General features: G+C 41.3%; 1 protein-coding gene across 1 annotated transcript in view; it reads left to right on the top strand.

Moving 5' to 3' along the window:
* The window catches only part of PKHD1 (PKHD1 ciliary IPT domain containing fibrocystin/polyductin), a 557,030-nt gene that overhangs the window by 297,261 nt on the left and 234,185 nt on the right, over nt 1-25,584 (top strand). Inside the window, exons 49-50 of the mRNA XM_063441645.1 lie at nt 15,512-15,577; nt 24,607-24,735. Of these exons, the coding sequence (XP_063297715.1) occupies nt 15,512-15,577; nt 24,607-24,735 (195 nt within the window). The remainder of the gene's footprint in view (nt 1-15,511; nt 15,578-24,606; nt 24,736-25,584) is intronic.

Genomic DNA, 25,584 nt, shown 5'->3' with positions numbered 1-25,584 from the left:
TTCGGGAGAACATCGTTTGGGATAAAGGGGTGTGTTGCTGCCTCAAGAGCAAAAAGGAGTCACTTACGGAGCCAATAGCTTATAGGCTCCAACCCACGTGAGTGGTTTCAACCAATTGCTACTATTATTCATTTTTTATTTTTGTAAACCATCTGCACTATATTCTCTATTTTTGTTGTTTTACTTGGTATGTACATTTGGACACATTGTATCACTATGTTGGAGGGGTGAGTATACCCCCTCATTATTTATATTAATATTCATTATAGCGCTCCACTCGCTGGTATATTGTTTATACCTTTTTATTCTTATATTTTGACCTATTATTTTTGTTTAATGTGTACCATTCCTCTATCAAAACAATTTATTTAATTAAAACAACATCTGGGGATCTACCCTTTGGGCACCCCTGGTCTACAGCCTTTTTTACGTGAGGGGAAGATCTCAAGTAGATGATCTAAAAGCACACTTTGTATTTATTTAAATTTGCTTCAAATTATATCTTGTATGTTTGTTTGAGAATGAATGCCCATTTAGTTTAATCTGGAAATTACCTTTTTCCATCAGAGATAAAAAAATATGCATCTAATTAGTTTTGCAAACACAAATGCAAAATGTTCTACACAAAACCACTTTTTTTTGCCTTTTTTTTATCTGGTTGGAAATTAGAATAATGTGAGATAAAAAAACTGAATGCACACAGAAAACTTGCATTAAGACCATTTCTTAGATGTTTTGGATAAATGATTACTTTTAGAATGTGCCAGTCCCTTATTAGATATCTATACTAACTAGAACATGGAATTACGGAGAAAGTAACTATCTCTTCAATGTTATTTAATAGATTAAATACCATATAGTTAAAGTGACACTCCAGTGCCAGGAAAACAATCAGTTTTCCTGTCACTGCAGGTCCCCTCTCCCTCCCACCTCCCATCCCCAGTTGCTGAAGGGGTCAAAACCCCTTCAGTGACTTTCCAGAGGCAGCGACGATGTCCCTCGCCGCTGCTTCTTGGTCCGCCCATGCTCCACCCTGTCCCCACCTCATCCGGCGGGGGAGACAGATCCCGCCGTCGAGGGAGACCTAATGCACATGCACGACAATGCCATGCACGCACATTAGACCTCTCCATAGGAAAGCATTAAAAATGCTTTTAATGCTTTCCTATTGGGATTTTTGCAACGCTGGAGGTCCTCACACAGCGTGAGGACGTCCAGCGACGCTATAGCAAACCTGTTCTATGAATCAGGAAGTGCCCTCTAGTGGCTGTCTGAGGAGGAGTTAACCCTGCAAGGTAATTATTGCAGTTTATAAAAACTGCAATAATTACAGTTGCAGGGTTAAGGGTAGTGGGAGTTGGCACCCAGACCACTCCAATGGGCTGAAGTGGTCTGGGTGCCTGGAGTGTCCCTTTAATCCATTTCAAGTGTTGGCCTAAATAAATTAGTTTAGAGTATATAAAATCATTTGCTAAGGTATAGCATTGCGCTATAATACATGCTCAAATAACCCACTCTTGGATATTTGTAAATAAACTGCAGGTATGTTTGGGAATGTTGTTTACTAAAATGTACGCACACTGCATACTGTAGCAGTAGAAGGAGCAGCAAATCAGCAAAACAAGATTTTGTAAAAAAAAAAAAAGTTTTTCAAAAAAATAGAAAAGGTATTTCAATTTATTTTTTCAGATTGGTGTCGTACATAATACTGAAACCATCACATTAACTACAAGATACCATTTAGACTTTCCTATTTTATTGATTCTGCTTTCTGTCTCTTATATTAACCAAATCGATGAAATCATTGATAAGACATATCAGCAAAAAAAAGAGAAACATACAAGCTAAGAAAAATTGGGGCAATTTATCAAAATATTGGTTCCACTGGTTTTCACAGTAATTGTCCCACTTTTGGAATTTTGCAGCATTTGGTGAAATTACCTGGATTCTTAAAGGGTTATTTACTATAATAAGAATTCAAAGTGAATTTAAAATTTCAGGTCAGGCAAACTGGAAAACCTCTCTAAGTCAGCTGTGCTTTCTGTTAGGCTACTCTGACCTCAAATTTTAAATTCACTTTGAATTCCCACTTTAGTAACCGACCCTATGAATAATCCAGTAACTGTTGTTCTTAGTACTTCTCTGTAACACTGGCTCATCACCTGGCTCATCACCTGTCACATCCATTCCTATTCTATTTCCCTCATCTTGTTTCTGGTTTTCACATCTTTTGAGAGCGTCCTGCTTAGCAAGCCCCACAATGCTTGGGGCTTGCTAACTTCACTCAGTTATTGTGTATTGTATTCCTATCGGCTCCTGGTTTCCAGGTAATTTTAGTCAGTGTCTCAATCTTTAATATAAATTTTGAAAAAAACAGAGCATCTCATGAGAAAAGGTTACCATTTTCAGTATTCATTCGACAATCTTAGTTCTATAAAAGTAACAGCAGTTCCCCTGTAAATATCTTCCAGGAGGGAACTAAGTAAGTGGAGAAGGAGACACAGAAACAATACAATCTATGTCTTGGCTGTGCCAGGACTGATCTGGATTGTGACATCAATTGTCCAATCTTAAATATATAAATATAAAAAAAAAAGCATCGCATAAAGAAGTTAATACAATTTACAAGTTTAATACAAGTGATTTTCAATTGTGTATTTTCCACAGAAGTGACAGTTCCCCTTTAACTCTCTTCCCCATGAACATTAAAACACAAAACAGGATTTAAAGGAACATTCCACACAACTAAATCACTTTGGAATGCTGATGTTTTTTGTTTTTTACAAAAAGTGCAGGTTTCAAAGGACATTTGTACTTTTATAAGTTAACCTGGTTATATCCCTTGGCTGTCAATTAGACAACCAATCTTCTTGCTTCCTGGTTGTTCAGCTCATTTGAGCTAAACTAAAAAGGCAGTAATTGCCCCAAGCAGTTGCCTTGCAGAGACTTCTCATTAATCTGCATTGAGAAGTCTGTGATTGGACAGTCACGGAAAGCCTGGGCAGGATTAGATGGGGAGGGCTTGCCAACGCTGAAGATAGCATATCTGCAGCTTTTTGAAAGATGTATAAGATATACCCTCAATTAAAAAATGCATAATTATATACATGTGTTATGGTACTTTTTCAGTAAACCAAAATGTTTAAGTGTCTATCTGTTCCTGTCCAAATTAAAGAGAATTGAATTGCGTATATACGCTGAAGTAATTCAGTCTGACACACGGAGTTCAGGTTAAAATAACTTCGAGGAAATTTATTGGCAAGTCCAGAATCAGCGGGCGCGCAGGCCCTTTTAAGAGACATTTTCGTCATCATTGATTATCAAGATATCAGTGAATAAACATCATTAATTGGATTAATTGTTAAGTGTCTGGGTTAGTGTCCACCTATCAATATAATTAATTGGATCAAAAGCTAAGTGGTTAGTTCCGTGTCCACCCACCAAGAGGTGGTACTTTTTCGGACACGGGTGGGGGACAAGGGGTCTTGAGCGTCATTTTACTTGGTCGGTGATGTCAAATCTCGTGGTTAGGTGCAAGGTCTCTTATGAATAGAACATTTCATTACTACTGTGTTCTCGTGGCCTTTAAATTATACTTTGTTGCGAGTTAGGGGTAATTCAACAGTTCCTGGGTTAGTCATATCCTTATGGAGAATACTGTCCTTGTCTATTGTATTAGATGTGCTGAGAAATTCTGTCATGTAATGTAGTTTTCATATGAAGAAGTCAGGTTATGAGGACAAAATGGAGGATTTGTCACAGTATCAGGTTAATACAGAGTTAGAGCAGCAATTCAATATAAATACAATAAGATTTTTAATAATTCTACATCAGTCCCCCCTATGAAATGTTAGATTCTAAGAGATAAAAACTTTATTTGTTAATACCAGAAGACGTGTTAGCCCAAAGGCACAGAAACCCCGTGGCCGCTAGCTAGGTGTTAATGCAAAGTGCAAGTCTGTCCCTATTTTCTGACCCTACTAGGCTAGCTCATCTGTCAGTATGGCTCTCGAACACTTCACACCCAAGGGTATCCCATGGCAGCTAACCCACCACTTCTCCACATGGGGCCTTTACCATTCACCGACAGATGCTGTCCCTAATCTAGTCCCTTCCTAGAACTCTCGCACTTTATCATCAAAAGGGATGGATTGCAGCGGCAAACAGGGTGAGTTGAGATCCTGGAAATCTTGGTCATCAACATCAAGTAGTGTGAAAGTGGGTGCCGCTTGGTCAATAGTCTTCGTGAGAGCTTTCCTTAGGCAGGGGAAGACACAACAAAAGAGAAGAGCAAAGATAAAAAGAGAAATTAGTATTGCCATACCAATATGCATTAAAGCCTTTTTCCAACCTGTCATCCAACCAAACCATCTGTCCCAGGGATCTTTTATCCCAGAATTCTTTTTTAATTCTTCTGAGAGGTCATTTAATTTTGCTATGGCTAATGTAACTTTACCATTAGGACCTGTGTTTTCTGGGATGTAGGTACAACATGTCATGGTGTCGGGCAAAATTTTACATACCCCTCCTTTTTCGGCTAGGATCATATCCAGGGCTATTCTATTTTGGAAGGCCATTTGGGATGTTGCCTGCAACTGTTCGGCTAATCCCTGGAGGGCATCTCTGGTGTAATTAACGAAACGCTGTTGATTGTAATAAATGTAGTTTATCCAATTTAAGTTCTTGTTTGCGGTAACTATGGTAAAAATTGATTCAAATCCTGCAGCAACTTCATCTCTTGCTTTAAATTCATTGGGTACCCCCCTAGGCACCCCAATGGCATCAATGTAAATGTGAGGGTCAAAACTTCCTTTTACTGGGGCTTCACGCTTGGCCTTAGTGTGGCTGGACTCATGGGTGTTGGTGTGTGTGTCAGAAATAATGTGTATAGGCATAATGGCCTTGGCCAATGTACACTCCCCCCACCACTCTGTGTCCATTCTGGATCTTAACTGTAAATCCCCACACAACCAGTAAATATCTCCTAGTGACCTAGTGTGCTGCTGCAGCAAACGTACAGGAACAGTTCTATACGTAGTACAATAACCTGCGGGAAAGTTACCCACAAATTTACCAATCCCATCATGTTTGACATAGCAAGTGTAATTACCTTTATATACGGTAACACCATGAGGAGGTCTTACATTTTTGGCTATAAGAGGATACTCCGTTGTCCATGCTTGACATTGAGACCTGTTGAAATTATATTGGTAGGCAAAAAGACTTAAAATGCAATTTTCATCATTTACTGGCAGGGTTAAAGGTACATTGCCCAGATGAGGCCGGGCACCACCACACACATAGCATGCGGTTCGGTTATGTTTGTTGGCATTATATTTCATCCATTCTAACCATAGGTTAACATCATTAAAACCTGTTTCAGCGGCCATAGTATCTTCAAAGGTGGGGTTAGCAATGGCCATCATGTCCTTAAAGGACTGGATGTGTGGTTTTAATGGGTTTGTGACCATATGAGTAGCTCCTCGCCACTCAGGGGAATTACACATATCTTTAAGGTAGAAATGCCCTAATTTAGTATAGGAACCCTTCTTCCAGTACATTCCCAATACATACTGGTCTGCATCTGTTGGGCTTGGATGCTCAACATTAAGAATTAATTTCATTGGTGTGCCTCCTCCAGGCTTTCTCAGAGTCATTCTTTGAAGGAGGGACCTACCATGATCATCTACTTTAGATAAGGCACTTTTTGGCTTGTAGCCCCAGGAAGGCCCGGCATTCCATCCCGCCGCCCCCCAATGGCCACAATCATGCCCCCATTGTTTGTCAACTACACAAACATATGGATCTTTTACATGAGGGATATCTCTATAGATATTCTGGATTTGTGTTGTAGTGAATGGGCATTCTACGATGTCACAATAATCAAAGGTATAGGTAGCCACACGGGTACATGATGAATTATACCAGAAGGTGTACCCACTAGCATCTTTAGTGATGGCTACTTGCTGGGCCTTAATTAAACTAATTAAGGAGACAATGTACCAGAGGTACATGGTTGTGCGGTATCTGCTTCCTCTGGGGCAGGAGACTTCTTGCAGTGGGAAGCGTGGATCCAATGTGGCCTGCCGGCCAATTTGACGGAAGTTGTGGTGATCAGGAGAACTTGGAATGGCCCGTCAAATCTTGGTTCCAGGGAGCTTTTCCGCACGAACTTCTTAACCAGAACCCAATCTCCGGGAAGCAGGTTATGGGTACCTGTGTTCAGATCAGGATCTGGAATTGAAGAGAAAACTTGGGCATGTATTTTGTTCAAGGCACTTGCAAGTTCAGTTACATAGTCTACTAAAACATCTGATTGAAGCTGTAACTGCTGTGGATAATAACAACCTAGCCTGGGTGCTGTCCCAAATAGAATTTCATATGGGGATAACGAGTATTTCCCTCTAGGTGTGTGCCTAACGCTGAACAAAGCTATTGACAGACTTTCTGGCCAGGGCATTTTTGTTTCTTGTGACATTTTTAACATTCTGGCTTTTAGAGTGCCATTCATGCGCTCTACTTTACCACTACTTTGTGGGTGGTAAGGGGTGTGGAAGGCTAGGGTCACTCCCAGAGCAGTCCAAATTTCTTTAGTCACTGTTGCTGTAAAGGCTGGGCCTTGATCACTTTCAATGACTTCTGGAAGTCCAAATCTACATACAATGTCTGTAAGTAGGCGTCTTGCGGTTGTTTTTGCAGTGATATTGGCTACAGGGTAGGCTTCTGGCCAGCCTGAGAACATGTCCACTATGACTAGTGCATATTCATGGGGCCCACTCTTGGGCATTTGGATGTGGTCAATTTGGATTCGCTGGAAGGGGTACATGGGCTTTGCCAGGTGTTTTGCAGGCACCTTGATTGGTCTTCCTGGATTACATTTTGCACAAATGACACAGGCCCTGCAGAAGCTGTTGATCAGGGTTGTGATTCCAGGTGCTTCATAATATTTTTGAATGAGGGCGGCCATTAGGTCTTTTGACAGATGTGCAGGCCCATGGGCCCATTGGACAACTGCTGGGTATAAGCTTCTTGGAAGGCAAAATTTAGAATTGTTGTAGTAAATTCCGTCCTTTAGGACAGCTCCTTTCTTCTTCCATTTCTGGATTTCTTCAGGGGTAATTTTAGCTTGTTGTTCTCGTAGAATTCTTAGGTCAGTAGGAAGAGTTTGTAAGGTAAAGATAGGAACTTCTTCTTCTTGACCGGACACTTCTTCATCCACTTCCTGCAAATCTCTGGCTGCTTGCTTAGCAGCCTGATCAGCCAAATGGTTGCCCTTTGCTTCATCTGAATCCAATTTCCCATGTGCCTTTACTTTCAAAACGGCCACTTCTTCAGGGAGTAGGAGGGCATCCATTAGTTCCTTGATTGCAGAGCTGTGTTTGACTGGTGTACCGGCAGTGGTAAGAAATCCTCTTGTCTTCCAAATGAGGCCGAAGTCATGTGCCACACCCAGGGCATATCTTGAATCTGTATAGATGTTGGCACGCTTTCCCTTGGAAATCTTGCATGCTGAAGTCAGGGCTTGCAATTCAGCTTCTTGCGCAGACATTGCTGGCGGTAAAGGTGATGACTTGAGAACTTCCCCTGTTGTGGTTACGGCATATCCTGTATGGTATTTTCCTTCTTCATCAGCATACCTTGAACCGTCCACAAACAGAGTAAAATCCGGATCCGGTAATGGATTCTCATGCACAGTTGGTAAGTGTACTGTTTCCATTTTCATCTGTTCGAAACAGTCATGAGGAGTTTCTGGGTCATAGTCATTTGTTATAACTAGGTCTTTAAATTCTTTTTCTAGGAAGTGGCGTGGCCATGCTTCCAGAAGGTCAGTTGTTGGGTATTTGACAATACCATTTTCCTGTAGCTGTTCTTCATCCATGGTGGCCCATAACTTTGCCATAGGCCCAAGATCATTCCATGACTTTGTCTTCAATTTGGTAACAGGAATATGTGGGATAGCAGTATTCCAATGGCGGTAAAGGTAGTTAAGTTGTTGAGGTAATTGGACCAAGACCATGCTATTGCCTTCAGAGTCACAATAGAAATCTTGAGCAGTGAGCTTAACATCAGTCCAATGGTAGAGCTCATCTTCATAGCAAGGCTCGGGAGTAATGTCTGGTTTGTACCACATGGTACAGAAGGCGTAATCTGGGCCTTCACAGAGAGGCTTTTCATCTTCATAAAATGTCAAATGTGGATGCATGACTTTCTTGATACATCCACAAAGCAGGTAAATGTAGGTTTCATCTGTGATAAATCCATAATAGATACCCCCCTCAGGGAGTGGAAGAAGAGTGGATGGGTTAAGAACTTGACATCTTTGGATGGAAATGTTGTCAGGTAGAAGAAGATGGCACTGCAGGCGTAGGTGTCTGGCTGGAGACACGTGCTTGAGCTGGACTTGGTTGATGATGGCAGAAATGTCATGAGGGGCCAAAACAACCAGGGGGTGGCCAAGGACCAGGTCTGAGGTTCTTTCTATGAGCTCTCTTGCAGCAAAAACAGCCCTGAGACAGGAAGGGGTCCCTCTGGCCACAATGTCCAGTTGACATGAGAAATATCCAATAGGCCTCTGGCGGCCTCTTAAGTCATTAGTTTGGGTGAGAACTCCTGTTGCGTGGCCTTGTCTTTCAGAGACAAATAATTTGAAAGGTTTGGAGTAATCAGGTAGGCCCAAGGCAGGAGCAGAAGCAATGGCACGCTTAAGAGATTTGAAATTGTCCAGAGCTTCGTTGGTCAGGCCGAATGGATCTGACTTGAGTGCATCGTAGAGAGGTTGCATAAGCAGAGAGGCCTCTGGGATCCATGCTCTGCAGTAGGAAATGAGGCCTAAGAAGGCATGAAGAGATTTTGAAGTCCTTGGGGGTTGAATGTCCAGAATTGTTCTGACTCGGTCCCGAGTGAGATGTCTGGTACCTTGAGATAGGCAATGTCCAAGGAAAATCACAGAAGGTTGACAGAACTGCAGTTTGAGAAGTGAAGCTTTGCATCCTTGTTCTGCCAAATAGCAAAGCAGACTAATTGAACTCTTTTCAGTAGTGGGTATATCATCTCCACAGAGCAGCAAATCATCCACATACTGGAGTAAAACAACTTCTGGGTGGTCAGCTTGCCATGGGTCAAGGATAGTACACATGGCTTTGGCAAATTGACTTGGAGAATTTTGAGCCCCTTGGGGCATGACAGTCCATGTATACTGTTGCATTTCATGGGTGAAAGCAAACAGGTATTGACAGGATGGATCCAGTGGAACACTGAAGAAAGCATTAGCTAGGTCAATGACTGTAAAATACTTTGCAGAAGGTGGGACGCCAGAGAGCAGAGTGTGGGGGTTTGGTACAAGAGGGGTGTCCAGGACAGTGGCTTCATTGACAGCACGGAGATCCTGAACCATCCTGTACTTTACTGGCTCACCTTTTAGAGTCTTTTTCTTCACAGGAAATAATGGAGTATTACATTCTGATTTACACTCCACTAAAGCACCCTTTTCCAGGAGCGCTTTGATGTGAATAGAAATGGCTGCAGCCTGTGCTGGTTTTAGAGGATATTGTGGTTTTCTTGGTAACTTAGCTCCTGGGATAAGCTTAACCACCACAGGTGGGACATTTAGATGACCTATATCCTCTGGGCCTGAGGACCATAACTTAGCAGGTACCTGAGTTTTTAACTCATCTGGGAAATTGGACCTAGGTTCTGCTGCTTGCTCATTGGATATATCTAATTGCAGCATCAAAGGTATGGAGCACAGGGCTGAAGTGTCAGAAACAGATAGAGGTGTAGACATTTCTACCTGTCCATCTGGAGTGAAGGTTATAGACGCCTGCAGGCGTGAAAGGACATCAGCGCCTAACAGGTTAATTGGGCATGTGGAGGAAACTACAAAACGAGCAAGTAAGCTTGTGCCAACCCGCAGAGGGGTTGTTAGAGGACTGTGTCTCGGTTGGCCATCCACTCCAACACAGGAGACATCAATACTTGACAAGAAAGATGGGTCTGGCAGGTCTTGTTCTCTGAGAACACTTCGGGCTGCGCCTGTGTCAATAAGAAATGTGGTAGGTTGGCCTTCAATGGGTAAAGTTACTGTGGCAAGTGGCCCCCCCCCCTTATCCCCTGTAAACACTGCCATGACAGGGGTTAATGACACAGGTTTGCCAATTTCCTAATCATCATCTGGTTCCTCTACAATTGGAACCGTTTTCATGGTCTTAGGGGCCGGGGCAGGCTTGGGAAACTTTTTGGGCTCCCCTGTAGGAAACTTTTTGGGCTCTCCCGGTTCCCTTTTGGGTTCTGGACAGTCACTTCTGTAGTGTCCCTTAGCCCCACAATTGAAACATGATACGTCCTCTAACTTGACACCCTTGGTGCCAGGGGTGATGGGGGTGGCACGGGCCACCATGAGAGGAGCTGAATTGGGTCTTCTGGGGGTTTGGGCAGATTCCAAACCTCTAGCAACTAGGAGTAACGTATCTAGGGGAACAACCTTGTATTCAGGGCGTGCAGCAATGATTCCCTTGCGTATGGAATCTTTAACACCTTGGACAAACGCACCTGATAGCATTTGTGAATGAATTTTGTCAGTGAGATCAAATCCCAAATCTGTAAACATTTGATATAATCTTGCATGAAACCTTTCCACTGATTCTCCTTTGTCTTGCACAACATCAGTAAGGCCAGCAGCTTGATCTGCAAGTTTATCCTTAGCCCAATCTCTCAATTGATTGCAAAAGGTTACTCCGGAGGGATAATCAACATCACTTGTAAGCAGATCTGTACTGAGGTGGCGGGCCATGCTGGGCCAATATGCATCCCCTGCTTTAATAGCACAAATGCTCAGTAGGTCACGCCAGGCGGCGGAATAAGTCTTTTGTATCTGAACTATCCCTCGGTAAAAAGGCATAGGCTGTTTCTCTGGGTCAGGGAGAGATTTCATTAAAGCACTAGCTTGTGTGGGGTTAAAAGCGACATATTTAGGAGGGGCCTGTTCTCCCCGACCCTGATGGCCGAAGGGATCTTCAATAGAACGGTGGGCTCTCGCAGCCTCCATTGAAACCTGGGACAGCCTGTCATCCTCTCCCTCATCTAGCTCTATTATCTGGGACCTTCTGCGTGAGGGGATCACCTGAGGAGACAGGGCCGGGGGATAGGAGGGAGCTCCGGAGGCGGGAGTTGCCATTGGGTCATAATCTTGGGACCGGTAATCACCGGGAAGCACCGGCATCAGGGGTGCTGAATGGCTGGGGGCCGCCATATTGGAGGCGGGGAAGGAAGTTGCATTGGGGTTAAGGGAAGATGTGGCGGCCATGTTGGATGTGGGCACATCCGGGGCAGACTGAACCGGACTGGGCATGACCGGAACCTGGGGAGTGGCTTGGGGAAAGGGGTATGGCCAGTGAGGATAGGGGTATGGGAAGGGGTATGGCCAGGCCATTTGGGTGGGAGTTGGGGCGGAACCTGGAGTGGGCAGTGAGGTTGGGGAGGGATTAGCAGAGGGGATGGGAAACTGGGCTGTGGTCGGGGCGGGCGAGGGAGAGGGTGGGGAAGAGTCAGTAAAGGTGCCTGAAGGAGGAGGAGCCGGAGTGGGATCAGCAAGATTGACAGTGGCAGGAGAGGAGGGGTTAGTGAACTGGGCAGATGCAGATGGGAGGGTAGGATTATCTACGGAGACAAAGTGTGAGGAAGGAATGGCAGATGAGATGTTAGCATTAGACACAGAAGGTGGCTTGGGGATGGATGAGGATGATGGGAATGTTAGGGAAGGAGAAGGGGAAAAGTAGGATCCATCAGAATTTAGGACCGGGCAAACGGGAGAGGTGACGGGATGGGGATTGGGAGGATTGGGAGTGGGACACATAGTCAGCTGGCAATCTCCCATTGCTGACTGGACCTTTGGGATAGACATCCCCCGGGCGCCATTTTGGGGCGCTGGCTGAGGAAGAGCCCCAGCAACACAATTATTATGGTACACAAACAATTTCACACCCTTGTGAATTATTTCTTCCTCAACCCAACCTTCTTGCTGAATAGCCTTTGCTACTCTGTACCATGCTTCAGCTGTTTTTAATAAATTATAATTTGCAAGCTTGCCTTTCTTTTCCATCAACAATCTACGCCAGCTTTCTGGTTGTAATCTACCACATGTCGGCACAGCAATTTTACAAACTTTTGCAATCTTTTCAACACCTTTAACCATCTCCTCACCCTCTCTGTCATCAACTAAATCACATGCTAACCAGCCCTTACTGGGCTTACCTAAATCCTGCCCCATAATCCCTTCTCCCCTACACCAGCGTCCCAGATATAGGGAAAGGTAAGGAAAATTGAACCAGAACGTCTACAATGCTCGACTGCCACCTGAGAATCGTGGGTCTTTCTCAAGTGCGTCTTCCCAAAACGTAGACTAGTCACTGAATCCGCCTACCCGGGGTGGTAGACACGGATTGGAGCGAGGTGAGAAGTGTGTGACCAATCACTTCTCTATTAAGAGGAATGGGAGTGGATAGTACAATAGTACAGGAAGTGTAGAAAAGGTAAAGAGTAAGGGAAGGAAAATCCTTAGAGACAGATACAGGAGTTTAAATGACTCCACATTAAACAAACAAGACAACAATACAATTGAAATACAGTGCATGCATCACAGTTTAAATGAAATCAACAGTAATCCCTTTCCTTCTACATGTGCTTACTCCAAAGTCACCTTTCTCAACCTCGTAGTGTCCCCGCTCGGAGAATGACTTCCTCAAGTCTCACTACCAGCGGCCAAGGATAACAGCTAACACCGGTCCGAAATCCTTTCTAGCCTCCCTCGTTACAGCAGTCCACTTAAAGTGGCCACGCCACCCTCACTCCCGTAGTGCCCTTATAAAACCCACTCTATAAGTCTCACTACCACGTGATGCGGAAAACAAGCAATGCCTGCCTGAATCCCCCCAGGAAACTGAGTCCCCTGCCACAAGGCTAAGTCTCCTATCACAATTAAAATAATCAGTGGACCTTTCAACTCAACTAGAGCCGAAGGGTCCGGGTCAGGACGTCCCCAACTCAACTAGAGCTGGATGGTCCGGGTCAGGACGTCCCCAACTCAACTAGAGCTGGATGGTCCGAAAGCGCACAGTGAAGCTAGCTAGGCTATCAAAGTGACACAAAATTGGATCACAGGAAACTATGATTCTACACAGATCCCACAATTCCACAAACTTCTTTTTCCTTACAGCCACAGCCACGAGGCTCCTAAAAGAAGTAAACAGGCAAAGAAGACCCCCAGGAACACATCCACAGGTCAACCCCCCTTTTTCCCTACAGCCACAAACACGTGGCTCCTAAAAGGAGTAAAACAGGCAACAGGGCTCCAGGCAAACCCCTCGGGTCCACCCCCCCCCTTTATCCCAAAAAGGGGAAAACAGACAAACACAGGACCCTCAAGCAAACTACCACTGGTCCACCCCCCTTTATCCCAAAAAGGGGAAACAAATAAACATTCAGCCCGGGCAACCAAACTAGACACACCCAGGCAACAGATAGACTAAATGCAGGTAACAAATGGGTAATAAGACTCCGGGCAAGATATTACCTGTCTTTGATGTCCTCCCGGGAAGCAGTCACAGACACGTGGACGGGTCAATCAAAGGGGCCGGAACGTACCGGTGGCTCTGCAGAAGTCTCTACCGTGTAACTGGAGGTGATCAGTCTCCCTTTCCTTCCCCCTGGATTCCTCCGTCCACCCTTGTCTTCCTTAGGACGGCTCACCGGCCAGACATAGCCCGGAGTCCCTGTTCGGGCGCCAAAGTTGTTATGGTACTTTTTCAGTAAACCAAAATGTTTAAGTGTCTATCTGTTCCTGTCCAAATTAAAGAGAATTGAATTGCGTATATACGCTGAAGTAATTCAGTCTGACACACGGAGTTCAGGTTAAAATAACTTCGAGGAAATTTATTGGCAAGTCCAGAATCAGCGGGCGCGCAGGCCCTTTTAAGAGACATTTTCGTCATCATTGATTATCAAGATATCAGTGAATAAACATCATTAATTGGATTAATTGTTAAGTGTCTGGGTTAGTGTCCACCTATCAATATAATTAATTGGATCAAAAGCTAAGTGGTTAGTTCCGTGTCCACCCACCAAGAGGTGGTACTTTTTCGGACACGGGTGGGGGACAAGGGGTCTTGAGCGTCATTTTACTTGGTCGGTGATGTCAAATCTCGTGGTTAGGTGCAAGGTCTCTTATGAATAGAACATTTCATTACTACTGTGTTCTCGTGGCCTTTAAATTATACTTTGTTGCGAGTTAGGGGTAATTCAACAGTTCCTGGGTTAGTCATATCCTTATGGAGAATACTGTCCTTGTCTATTGTATTAGATGTGCTGAGAAATTCTGTCATGTAATGTAGTTTTCATATGAAGAAGTCAGGTTATGAGGACAAAATGGAGGATTTGTCACAGTATCAGGTTAATACAGAGTTAGAGCAGCAATTCAATATAAATACAATAAGATTTTTAATAATTCTACATCACATGCATGTTTTTATTAGGGGTGTATCTACCATCTACCATATGTCCCAAGCATCCCTATTTAGGAGGGACAGTTCCTATTTTGACCCAAAATCCACCTCTCGCACTTTTCTATCCTAATGTCATTTTATTGTTGTGTCTGGGTGTATAGAAGAAATAATACAATCATGTGTATGTCAACTACAATAACTATGTATAAGCATCAGCCTGGGTTTTTGCATTTTTTGCATTTTTGCATTTTTAAATTGCATTTTAGTTACATAAAGTTATTAGTAATTTATCTGTTACTCAGAACAGCCTCACCCCTGGTCACACACCCAACTCCCACCCCTAAAAAGTAAAGTGTTCCTCTTTGTTTATTTGAAATGTTGGGAGTTAAATATCTACTATAACGTTAAAAAAAAAAAAAATCCATTGTGTGTTCCTTTAAGTAAAAAAGTCAATTTATGAATGGAAACATGGTGCATTCTAAAATTGAAGAAAAATTAACATCCTTTTTCTGCACCCTAAGGTATTTTAAGGTTACTGCAAAAGTCACATAGGGCTTTACTTTCTTGCACATATGTAAAATTAAAAGCATGTCCTCAGCAGATCTTGGCTTGCAGATCCTCTGTTTTCAATCTTAAACATTCTGCAACAGATAATCTTCAAACCTTTATGTTTCACCTTTATGTAGTATCCTATGGGTTTTATAATTATTCTATAACAATGATCAATTAGCAATTTTCATCTTTAAATATAACAACCTTTGGGATTTATAGTATGTTAATCTTTGATGTTACCGGTCATTTCAGAATAAATCAAATTAAAAGAAAAAGGCTAAATATATATTAAAATCTATTGCACGAACAGTAAATTGTGTACAGATGGTTAGACCGCTTGAGAAATAAATTCCGGTAATATTAAAAGACAGATTATGAGATAGTATTTGTTCCTTGCCCATTCTTTCTGTTTCCTGAGTTATTCCCAGCAGCTATATAATGTGTGTTTATTTTTCCACACTCAGTCGCCGGTGAAAATCAAGTACGAGTGACGCTCACAGCAGGAGGAGGCACGGTCACGCCAACAGCAGGTGTGTAACTGTCATTTTAAAGCAAACAAAAATATACTTTATAAAATGAAATAAAATGACACTGCCGTGACAGCAAGCTATAAATCAACTACTCTTAAAAGGGCACTGCAAGTACCATAAACACCGTATCATCTGTATCTATCTTGACAGTCTCTCAGCTTCTAACCTGCACAATTACTTTACAGTGACATTTTATGCTTATACTTTTATTACTTGTGGATACACAGCCTGTGTACAACGTAGACCCAACTAACTAGTAAGGACATGTGGATTAAAAACAAATCTGCACCTACAAAAATGAATGTTTATCAGCGATTAGCTTTCTGAGTATAATTATTATTAATTCATGTGTTTTTGTCTGATATACACGGTGCTTCCATTAAAAGCAAGGGTTAATTGTTTGATTTTGCTCTGCACAGATAAGCCTCTCTGTATTCTTGTCTTGAGAGATCACAGAATATCTATAATATTGAAGGGATTCAGGCTCACTCTTAAGCAGGAACAGGAATGCTTCTTTAAGGGGCCCTGCACTGAATATTTTGTATTTATTATTAAATGCACTATAACTACTTCATTTTATTCAAGTGGCTTTAATAGTTATAGTGCCTGTTCCATGTTGAACCAATTTTGAATGGTTATAAAGTGCGGCCTATTTAGCACCCTACCCGTCTGTGCTGCTAAGGCTAATGAAGCAGCATTAGCCCAAGCAGCAATGGGTGGCATTAATTACCTGGATGTGTCAGCTGACCTTTCTCAGGCTATCACAGCTGCCCATTGCTGCTATCCATTGTTATGGCTAAGGTAAGAGTTAAACTCATTAAAATTAGAATTTTACATTAATGGAGGGACTGCACCAGGGGACTCCAGGCACTATAACCACTTTAATGGGCTGTAAAAGTTATGGTACCTACCTTGTCCCTTCAATATGTATCCCCTTTATTAATGCCAATAAAGTACCAACATTTCATGGGAAATTGCGTTGTTTTGGCTCCAATAGGAGAAAGTGTTCTATTTCCCACAGACACTGTTACTGCAAGGCCTGAAGTATTAGAATGATACTGGATGCGGTCAATGCTAGTCCCCACAGCAGCAGTGATGGTATATATTCACTTATTTTTATTTGGCTTATTATTCCGGATATGCAAAGATTTCTGTTAATTTTATTTATTTTTTTGTCAGGGATATTTGCAGCTATTTTCAAAGTTACCCTAAAGTTAACCCATAGCCACAAACTATGCAGAGGATGCTTTCAGAAATGACGAGGCCTAGTCATAAGACAGGGAAATGGGGGGACATTATAGAGGTTTTTCACTATAGTTCGAGTTTACAATGTCCAGATTTTATAATTTGGGGTCTGAAGGAGCATGAATTTGGTCAGGATTTCAATACAAACTATTTGCCCCCAGGCTGTGGAATGATGCCTCTGTCTATGGTGGAAGGATCAGCTTTCTTTTAGAAATAAAACAACTTAAATACATATGGTAATTATAACACGTTAATATTCCTTTAGATTCTTGTTGCACTTTTGTTTAAAAAAGCAGCTGCGTAATAAGCCTTCAAAGTAACAGGTGCTCACTGAACATTGTGTTTGATGCTTTTAAAAAAAAATAAGATACAATGAAATAGATTCATGCATCATTCATGCGTGTATAGCAGGTTGTGTTTTTAAAGGGGCATTGCTGTTTGGATTTACCAACCATTGTAATGCAACATATAGAAAACACATAAAAAAAATAAACATAAAACAATGTTGTAAAATAAAGATAAAGGAAGATGTTTAAATAATTATATTAGAATAAGTTTAAAATTCACTGAAATATATTTGAACACATATGGGTGTCACTAGAGGTGGGTAAGGGGGGTCTTGATGGTGCCTTAAGCCTCCCCATGTGCCTCTCACATTGTTCTTCAGTCTGCCCTAATGCCGAGTGGAAGGAGGGAGAACTTGGTCTCCCTGCCTAAACTGTATTCGAGTGTTGCAATGCGTTACCGTGACAATGCTCTGACACATTCCCCTTGCATGCTGGAAGGAACTAACTCTCCCACCGGATCCGCAGGGAAAAGGATTCTCCTCTCTTTGACCAAAGGCTCATGGAGGGTGGATAATAACACTTGAAAAAAAAGATTGTTCCCTACACCCACTACTGCCTCCATCCCCATACATTCACTAAAGCCTCTATCCCTGTCCTGCACTACACTAAAGCCTTTATTACCCATGCACCCACTAAAGCCCATATTACCCCTGCACCCACTTCAGCCTCTATCCCTCCCCTGCACTACCTACAGTCCCTAACCCTATCCCTCCCCTACACCCACTACAGTGTCTATCCCCCCTACAATCACAACTAATATGATTTAGTGGTGGCATTTATTAGTGCTTCCCCCAGTTTTGATTGTGGTATCTTTAGTGCCCACGATGTGCTGTTTATAGAGTTGCCACTGTGTCTCTTAGTTGCTTAAGGTGGCTCATAAGAGTGGCCCGGTGTTGTCTATTTAGATGAGATGCTCTACTTATCAGTAGGCCTCTAATGACCGGTTTGTGCCCTTGCCATAATATCGAGGGTGACATTTGCGGGGTGTCGTTAGTGGCAAAGAGTTTTTATCTCTTGGTCTATGTGTTCGGAGAAATTTTGGTCATAAAGAAGTGAGTTGTTTAGTCTCCAGGATCCCTGCCTTTATATGTGAATGTGTCTGTAAGTGTCAGGATGACTGGTGCATGGTCAGACCACGTGATGTCCCCGTGTGTGCATTGGTGGGTTTGAGGGAGTCCTGCTGATGTTGTAAAAAAATTGTCAATTCTTGAATGTGTTTTGTGGACAGGGGAGTAGTAGGTGTAATCTTTATCTCTGGGATTTAGAGTGCGCCAAATGTCGTATAGGTTAAATTGTAATATGAGTTTGTTGAGGAGAGCACAAGCTGTGTGAAGTTTTTTCGATCGAGGTGTGTTAGGGTCGAGTGTGGTGTCTAATTCTGGTTCAAGGATATGATTTACATCGCCACAGCAGATCAGGAGGACTTGCTGTAAGTTGCTAGTTTTGGTCAGTAAGTGTTGCAGAAATTGTTTTGGGTTATCATTAGGTGCATACATTTTGACTATAGTATATGTCATGTTATTGAGGTTGCATCTGAGGATTAGGTATCGTCCTTTGCTGTCTGTTGTGAGTCTAATTAGTTCAAATGCCACAGATTTGTGTATTAGGATGCTAACACCTCTAGACTTGTGAGCATGCATGGAGTGGTACTGGTGTGGGTATGTTTGCAGACCTAGGGAGGGGTGTTTCAAGCGCTGAAAATGAGTTTCCTGGAGACACACCACAGCCGCGTCTAGCTTCTTGACTTCTGTCAGGAGTAGGTGACGTTTCTGGGGGGAGTTTAGTCCCCTAACATTGTGTGAGTATATTTTCATTACCTGTGTTAAATATATGAGACTGTGCGTTGTGTATAGCATAGTCTGATATCCTGCTAAAGTTTATAGGGAAACATTTTGTATGTATAGGGTCGTTCTTGTATTAGTTGCTTTGCTTGTACAATTGGAATCCATAGGGTGAATGCGAGTGTGGTTCCTTTCTTAAGTGAGGGTTCTGGGTTGTTAGTCTTATTCAGCATTGTATGCATAGAGTAGTTTTCCTGGGTTGTCCGGTGTGTATCTAAATCTGTCAGGTTGGTTCGGGGTTGAGGCAGGGGTGAAAATAACTGTGGGTTTAACATGAGCCTGGATTTATATTAGTATATTAGATATATATTAGTGCCCTGATGGAGGGCTTGGCACTGTCAGGATTCGAACCTGGGACCTTGGCAGCTCTGGTGCTTTGGCTTACCTCTGAGCCATCTCTCCGCTTCTGTTTCCTGTATCTAGCCCTGTCTAGTGTTTAGTACTGAAGCTGGACATTTGTTGGAACATCTCCTGTCACTCATGTTACACCTGAGCCTGATGTCTCGTTAGCCAGGTATATAACACTGCCTCTCCCAGAAGGCAGTGTCAGTTCCTTGACTCTGGTGATCATTCTGCTATTTCCTGTTCTCCAGTTTGTTATTGACCTCTGGCTTGGTACACCGATTATCCTGACTTCTGGCTTCCTTTGACCCTTGGCTTCCCACGACTATTCTCCTGGTTTATTGTTCCTGTACCGCGTTTTAGATTTACCCTGCACAGCCCCCGTGCACCGACTCACAGGTCAGGTGAATTCTTGCCTGATCACCTTGGCCTGTGTTTTCTTGCAAGGGTGAGCATACTTCTCTGCCTGCCGGACTCCCACACCCAGGTAAGCCCTGACAGGCACCCATATTTGGTGCCGTGGGGGAGGTGAGCATGTGCAGGATGCCCACCTAGGAGGCTGCATGGGCTCCTCCATTATTTATACAGATCTGAGACCTTGGGTTGCCACTGCGGCTGGTACTTGTGCATTGTTGTGAAGCAGTTAACATTTCAAGTGGTTTTGGGATTGTGCGCTACTTTTAGTGCAGTGGCGGTTGGTGAGTATGTATTATCATCACCATGGTTACAATGGAGGGGGGAGGGGGGCGTTGCAGATTTTCATACATTGAAGGTTATCATAGAATTAACATAGGTATATACATTGGTATTTTAAACAATGCGATTACCAGTAAAATCATTAAAACATTTTTAGGAAGATAAATCTATAACAACGGGGTATATTAGATTGAATTGTTTATGTATTGTCCCTTCATGTAGGAACTGAGGGAACCTTGTGGTGTATGTAGACGCCTAGTGCATCTCTATCTTTGAGAGTTGGTGTTGGTATATTGTTGTGATTTCTCTCATTAATACCTTGAGGAGGTAATTATAGCTTTGCCATTGTGAGTTTCAAAGCAGCACAGTTTGTGTTGCGTACGCCTGGCGTGACATCCTAAAGGATGTTGTTCGATAGATATGTTGGTGTCACAGGAATAGGTAGTTGCTTGTCATTATTATTTTTATTTTTATTTATTTATGCAGCTCCATACCTGGTATATGCGGCTTATAGATTTCTGCTGTTACTCGCCTATATGGGCATAGTGGGTGTGTATTGTGTCAAGACCCCTTTTGGCGGGTTTTAATGGGTGAGTTGGGGCGGTAGAGAGTAACATTTGGCATATGGGTTATAGTGTTATCAGCATTCTATTGGCCTAAACATTATGTGGGAATGTTATGTGTGTTTATACATTACCAGTCCCTGTGTGCAATAATAGTCATGTATACGATACGGCTGGTGATAGTCCATTAACCCCTTAAGGACCGCTGACGGTTCAGGACCGTCAGTGGTAAAACGTGCGTTTGGACCGCTGACGGTCCTGAACCGTCATAATGGTCTTGGGCAACTTACCTGATCGCCGTCGGTCCCACGGCGGCGATCAGCTCTCTTCCCGGTCCAGGGGGGTTGCCTGTCTGCCCGGGCAGTCCCCCCTCGGCAGATCAGGACCCCACGGCCATGTGATCACTCAATCACATGACCGCAATAGGTGTCTGTGTATCTGCCTGCAGGGGGACTGTCTGTGCTGACAGGCAGTCTCCCTGCAAGTGAAAAATCAAAAATAAAGTTTAAAAAAAAAAACAATCAGTGTAAAAAAAATATATAATATGTATATATATACATATATGATATATATACATGTATTATATCTATATATACCTATATATAATATAGGTATATATATCATATATAATGTCATACTAAGTGTATTTTTATATTTATATATACGTATATTAATATAAAAATACACTTATATTTAAATTACACACGAATATATACAATATATATATAATAACTATATATATGGTATATATATATTATTATAAAATACTAATAATATGTTAATAAAAATAAATAACAAACAATAAAAATAATTTTTAATAATTAAAAAAAAAAATATATATATATATATATGCAATTTTATTCTAACAGTATTTTGATATTGATATATATATATATATATATATATATATATATATATATATATATATATATATATATATATATATATATATATAGGAAACATATAGACTGTGAGAGTAGGACCTGCCAAAGATGGGGTACATTGACGTTGTGGCAGGCTTATGCAATGTATGATCATATAATGTAACTAAATCCCCATTTTTTTGCCTAGATTAGGTGTTTTTAATAAAAACTTTTACAAACTAATAAAACCTGTCAACATTGAAGTTGCTGTTTAGTAGATAGGAGAGTGCGCTGGATCTTGTGTATTTATTATATATATATATATATATATATATATATATATATATATATATATATATATATATATATATATATATATATATATCTCAAAATACACTTAGAATGTAATGATATATATATCTATGTATAAATAAATAAATATAATACGAAATATACATATGTCCACATACATAATTACATAAATAATTTCATAAATATACACATAGACGTCAAATATATAAATATGTATATATATTAAAATTATACGTGCATATTTATGTAATATTTTTACCTAATTAAGTAATTTTAATGATTGCAATTCGAGGGACCTGCCTGCCAACCCAGGCCGAAAGTCCAGATAATTTAATTTGCTAGCACTGTGTTTAACCCTGTAACTTTCTATGACACCCTAAATCCTGTACATGGAGGTACTGTTTTACTCGTGAGACTTCGCTGAACACAAATATTAGTGTTTCAAAACAGTAAAACATATCACAGCGATGATATTGTCAGTGAAAGTGAAGTTTTTTGCATTTTTCACACACAAACAGCTCTTTCACTGAGGATATTATAGCTGTGATATATTTTACTGTTCTGATACACTAATATTTGTGTTCAGCGAAGTCTCCTGAGTATAACAGTACCCCACATGTAGATGTTTTATAGTGTTTGTGAAAGTTACAGGGTCAAATATAAGGCTTGATTTTACTTTTTTTTTTTTTTTATTGAAATTTGTCAGATTGGTTAGGTTGCCTTTGAGAGCGTATGGTAGCCAAGGAATGAGAATTAGCCCCATGATGGCATACCATTTGCAAAAGAAGACAACCCAAGGTATTGCAAATGGGGTATGTTCAGCCTTTTTTAGTAGCCACCTAGTCACAAACACTGGCCAAAGTTAGCGTTTTTTGCATTTTTAACACACAAACAAATATAAATGCTAACTTTGGCCAGTGTTTGTGACTAGGTGGCTACTAAAAAAGACTGGACATACCCCATTTTGAATACCCTGGGTTGTCTACTTTAAAAAAAATATGTACATGTTAGGTGTGTTTCGGGCATTTATGACAGATAACGGTGTTACAATGTCACTATTAAAACATTTAAAATATATATATATTGAAACAGCAATTTCCTACTTGTATTTATAGGCCTATAACTTGCAAAAAAAGCAATAAAGCATGTAAACACTGGGTGTTTTTAAACTCGGGACAAAATTTTGAATCTATTTAGCAGTTTTTTTCATTAGCTTTTGTAGATAAGTAAAAGATTTTTCAAGTAAAAGTCCAAAAACATGTTTTTTTTTTTTACATTTTTCACCATATTTTCTTATTTTTTTTTTAATACAATATATGACATAATACAAATAATGGTATGTAAAGAAAGCCCTTCTCGTCGTGAAAAAAACAATATATAAATTGTATGGGAACCGTAAATGAGAGAGCGGAAAATTACAGCTAAACACAAACACCACAAAAGTGTTAAAACTGCTCTGGTCCTTAACGTACAAACATCGCAAAAACAGGCCGGTCCTTAAGGGGTTAAAGTCACTTTTTGTTCCATTCCCTTGCTACCATGTGGTTGCTGTTTGGTGGTTTGCTCGGCCGGGGCAGCTTCCATTTACCGAAGAGTTGTTCACCTTCTTCTGGTGTGAGTACTGTTTCTGTTGTTCGGTTTCTGGTTGCAATGAGCTTAAGCGGATATCCCCACCGGTAAGCCACCTGGTGCCACCTGGTCTCCTTCTGAGTGTCGCTGCTGATAGAACTGGGAACACTTTGATATTGGCAAATTTTTAAGGGATATTCTGGTTATTTCTGCTCTGCTTCAGCAATGTTTCTTTTACATGGTGGTAATGTACACGTATAATTACATTGCAAGGTATTGAGTCTGGGAGGTATCGGGGCTTAGGCACTCGGTGTGCCCTATCCAGGAGTAACATAGCTGACGGGGTATCTGGAGATAGTGCTCGGAAAAGAGCTCATGGAGGTAGGCCTGTAGATCTGTTGGCATTATTGTTTCAGGAATGCCGCACAAACGCATGTTGTTTCTGCGTGCCTGATCTTCTATATCCACTAATTTTCCATGGTAGTCACTGTGGATTGCAGTGTCTGCATTTGGTGTGCTAATTGATTATGGGCGTTTGAGTTTTCTTTCAGCCTTTCCTCCACGTGTGAGGTTCGGACTCCCAGCTCCCCGATGTTTTTTTTCAGGCTTGCCAGACCAGACATCCAGCTGGCCATCAGCCTGTTAGATAGGGCATCAAGTTTTTCCAGTAGGAATTGCTTCGTGACTGTTTCCTCTAGGGCTTGGTCTGCCATGTCTATCGGTTCGCCGCCGTCAGATTCATCTCCGCCATCTTGTTGCTGTGCTCTCGTGCGGATAGTTTCGCCGCCGGCGTGTTTTGTCCAAAAAAGTTATGCTTGTCGGTTTTCGTAGTTTGTCTCTTTCGTTTGGGTTGAGACATATTGCTTTTGGTAGTTTTCTTTCATTTTATGGCTGATAAACTCGCCTTTTCGTGGAGCCCATGTGCAGGAGCTAAAGCTTATGTGCCCATCTTGCTCCGGTGTTAGCCACGCCCCTGAGTTGCCACTGTGAACGCACTACCTATCTATCTCTCTGTATAATTTTTCAAAAAGTCATTTCAATCACAGTTTATTAAAAGCTGAAACAATGCACATGCCACATACATAATATCTTCCCAGCAGAATGATTGTAATCTATTATACATTTATCAGATAAGGAGAACCTACAATTAGGAACAGAAGCTCTCATATCGATGTGATTTTTTTACTTGCAGATGGATCAGATTGTCTCATTAAATTTCAAATTAGTTTTCGATGGGTTTCTATTTTCTAGTGCCAAGTGCTCGACCTCATCCAGTTTTAAAGTGGTCCTTTCCAGCATCTTGGGAAGGGGTTGGAAAAGGTTGGGGAGGATATAATTCGACCACTCCACAAGCTGGAAATGATGTCATCATATTACCAAGTAAGTACATTTAAAGCAAGTATTTTGACTACAGTTTAGATGTGGATTTAGACCCTGCCTTTACAAACCACCCAACCTCTGATATAATCGATCTGTCTTAATATGTTACTTCCTTGCCTGTAACATGGTATTTTGCTGATTTTAGTCACTTTGTTGATTATTTTCTTTAGCTAAACTAGAATGAAATGTTTTGGACTTTATTAGTTCAATCGGTACTTAATAAATCATTACAACCCTCCTCTGGATTTAAAAGAATAAAAAAAGTAGTATCTGATATGTTTTGTGTTTTTTACATTTTTAGGTTAATACTTGGCACCATAGAGTGTCTATCAGGAAGCAAAATTATTTTAATAGTATGACAAAAGATGATACAATGTAATCATTGTATTAATGCTTGAGTGCTAAGTAAGTGAGAAACACATATTGTATTAAGAATGGCATTGGTTAGCATATGTAGAGTATATCAAACCAGACTAAGTGATCCATACAAATGTCAATGAAACCTAAAGCCAAAAATATAAAATAGTACACTTTGATGGATCGGTGCACATATAAAGAGTATTTGTAATATTATGTTAACGTATCTCTATATTTTACAAATATGTATTTGTGTAGTCTGAAAAGTAAAATGAAATGTAGAAATCAGCAGCTATTTGTCCTGCAACTGGGCATCTCCATCGTAGTCCCTATCAATTATTGTAATAAGCTCTGTCCTTTACACCCGTGAATCAGAATAGAAAAAGCAAACATAAAACATATCCTGTTAGACAGCGGCATCACAGAACTAGGGGGTCCATCTTTTAATGCTTGCCACTCAGCCTATGGGATATGGGACAACTTACTCTCCAT

The sequence above is a fragment of the Pelobates fuscus genome, chromosome 2, assembly GCF_036172605.1.
Source record: "Pelobates fuscus isolate aPelFus1 chromosome 2, aPelFus1.pri, whole genome shotgun sequence".
In the NCBI taxonomy this organism is placed as follows: domain Eukaryota; kingdom Metazoa; phylum Chordata; class Amphibia; order Anura; family Pelobatidae; genus Pelobates; species Pelobates fuscus.
The sequence above is the reverse complement of the archived record's forward strand: the minus strand, read 5'-3'. Positions and strand labels throughout refer to the sequence as shown.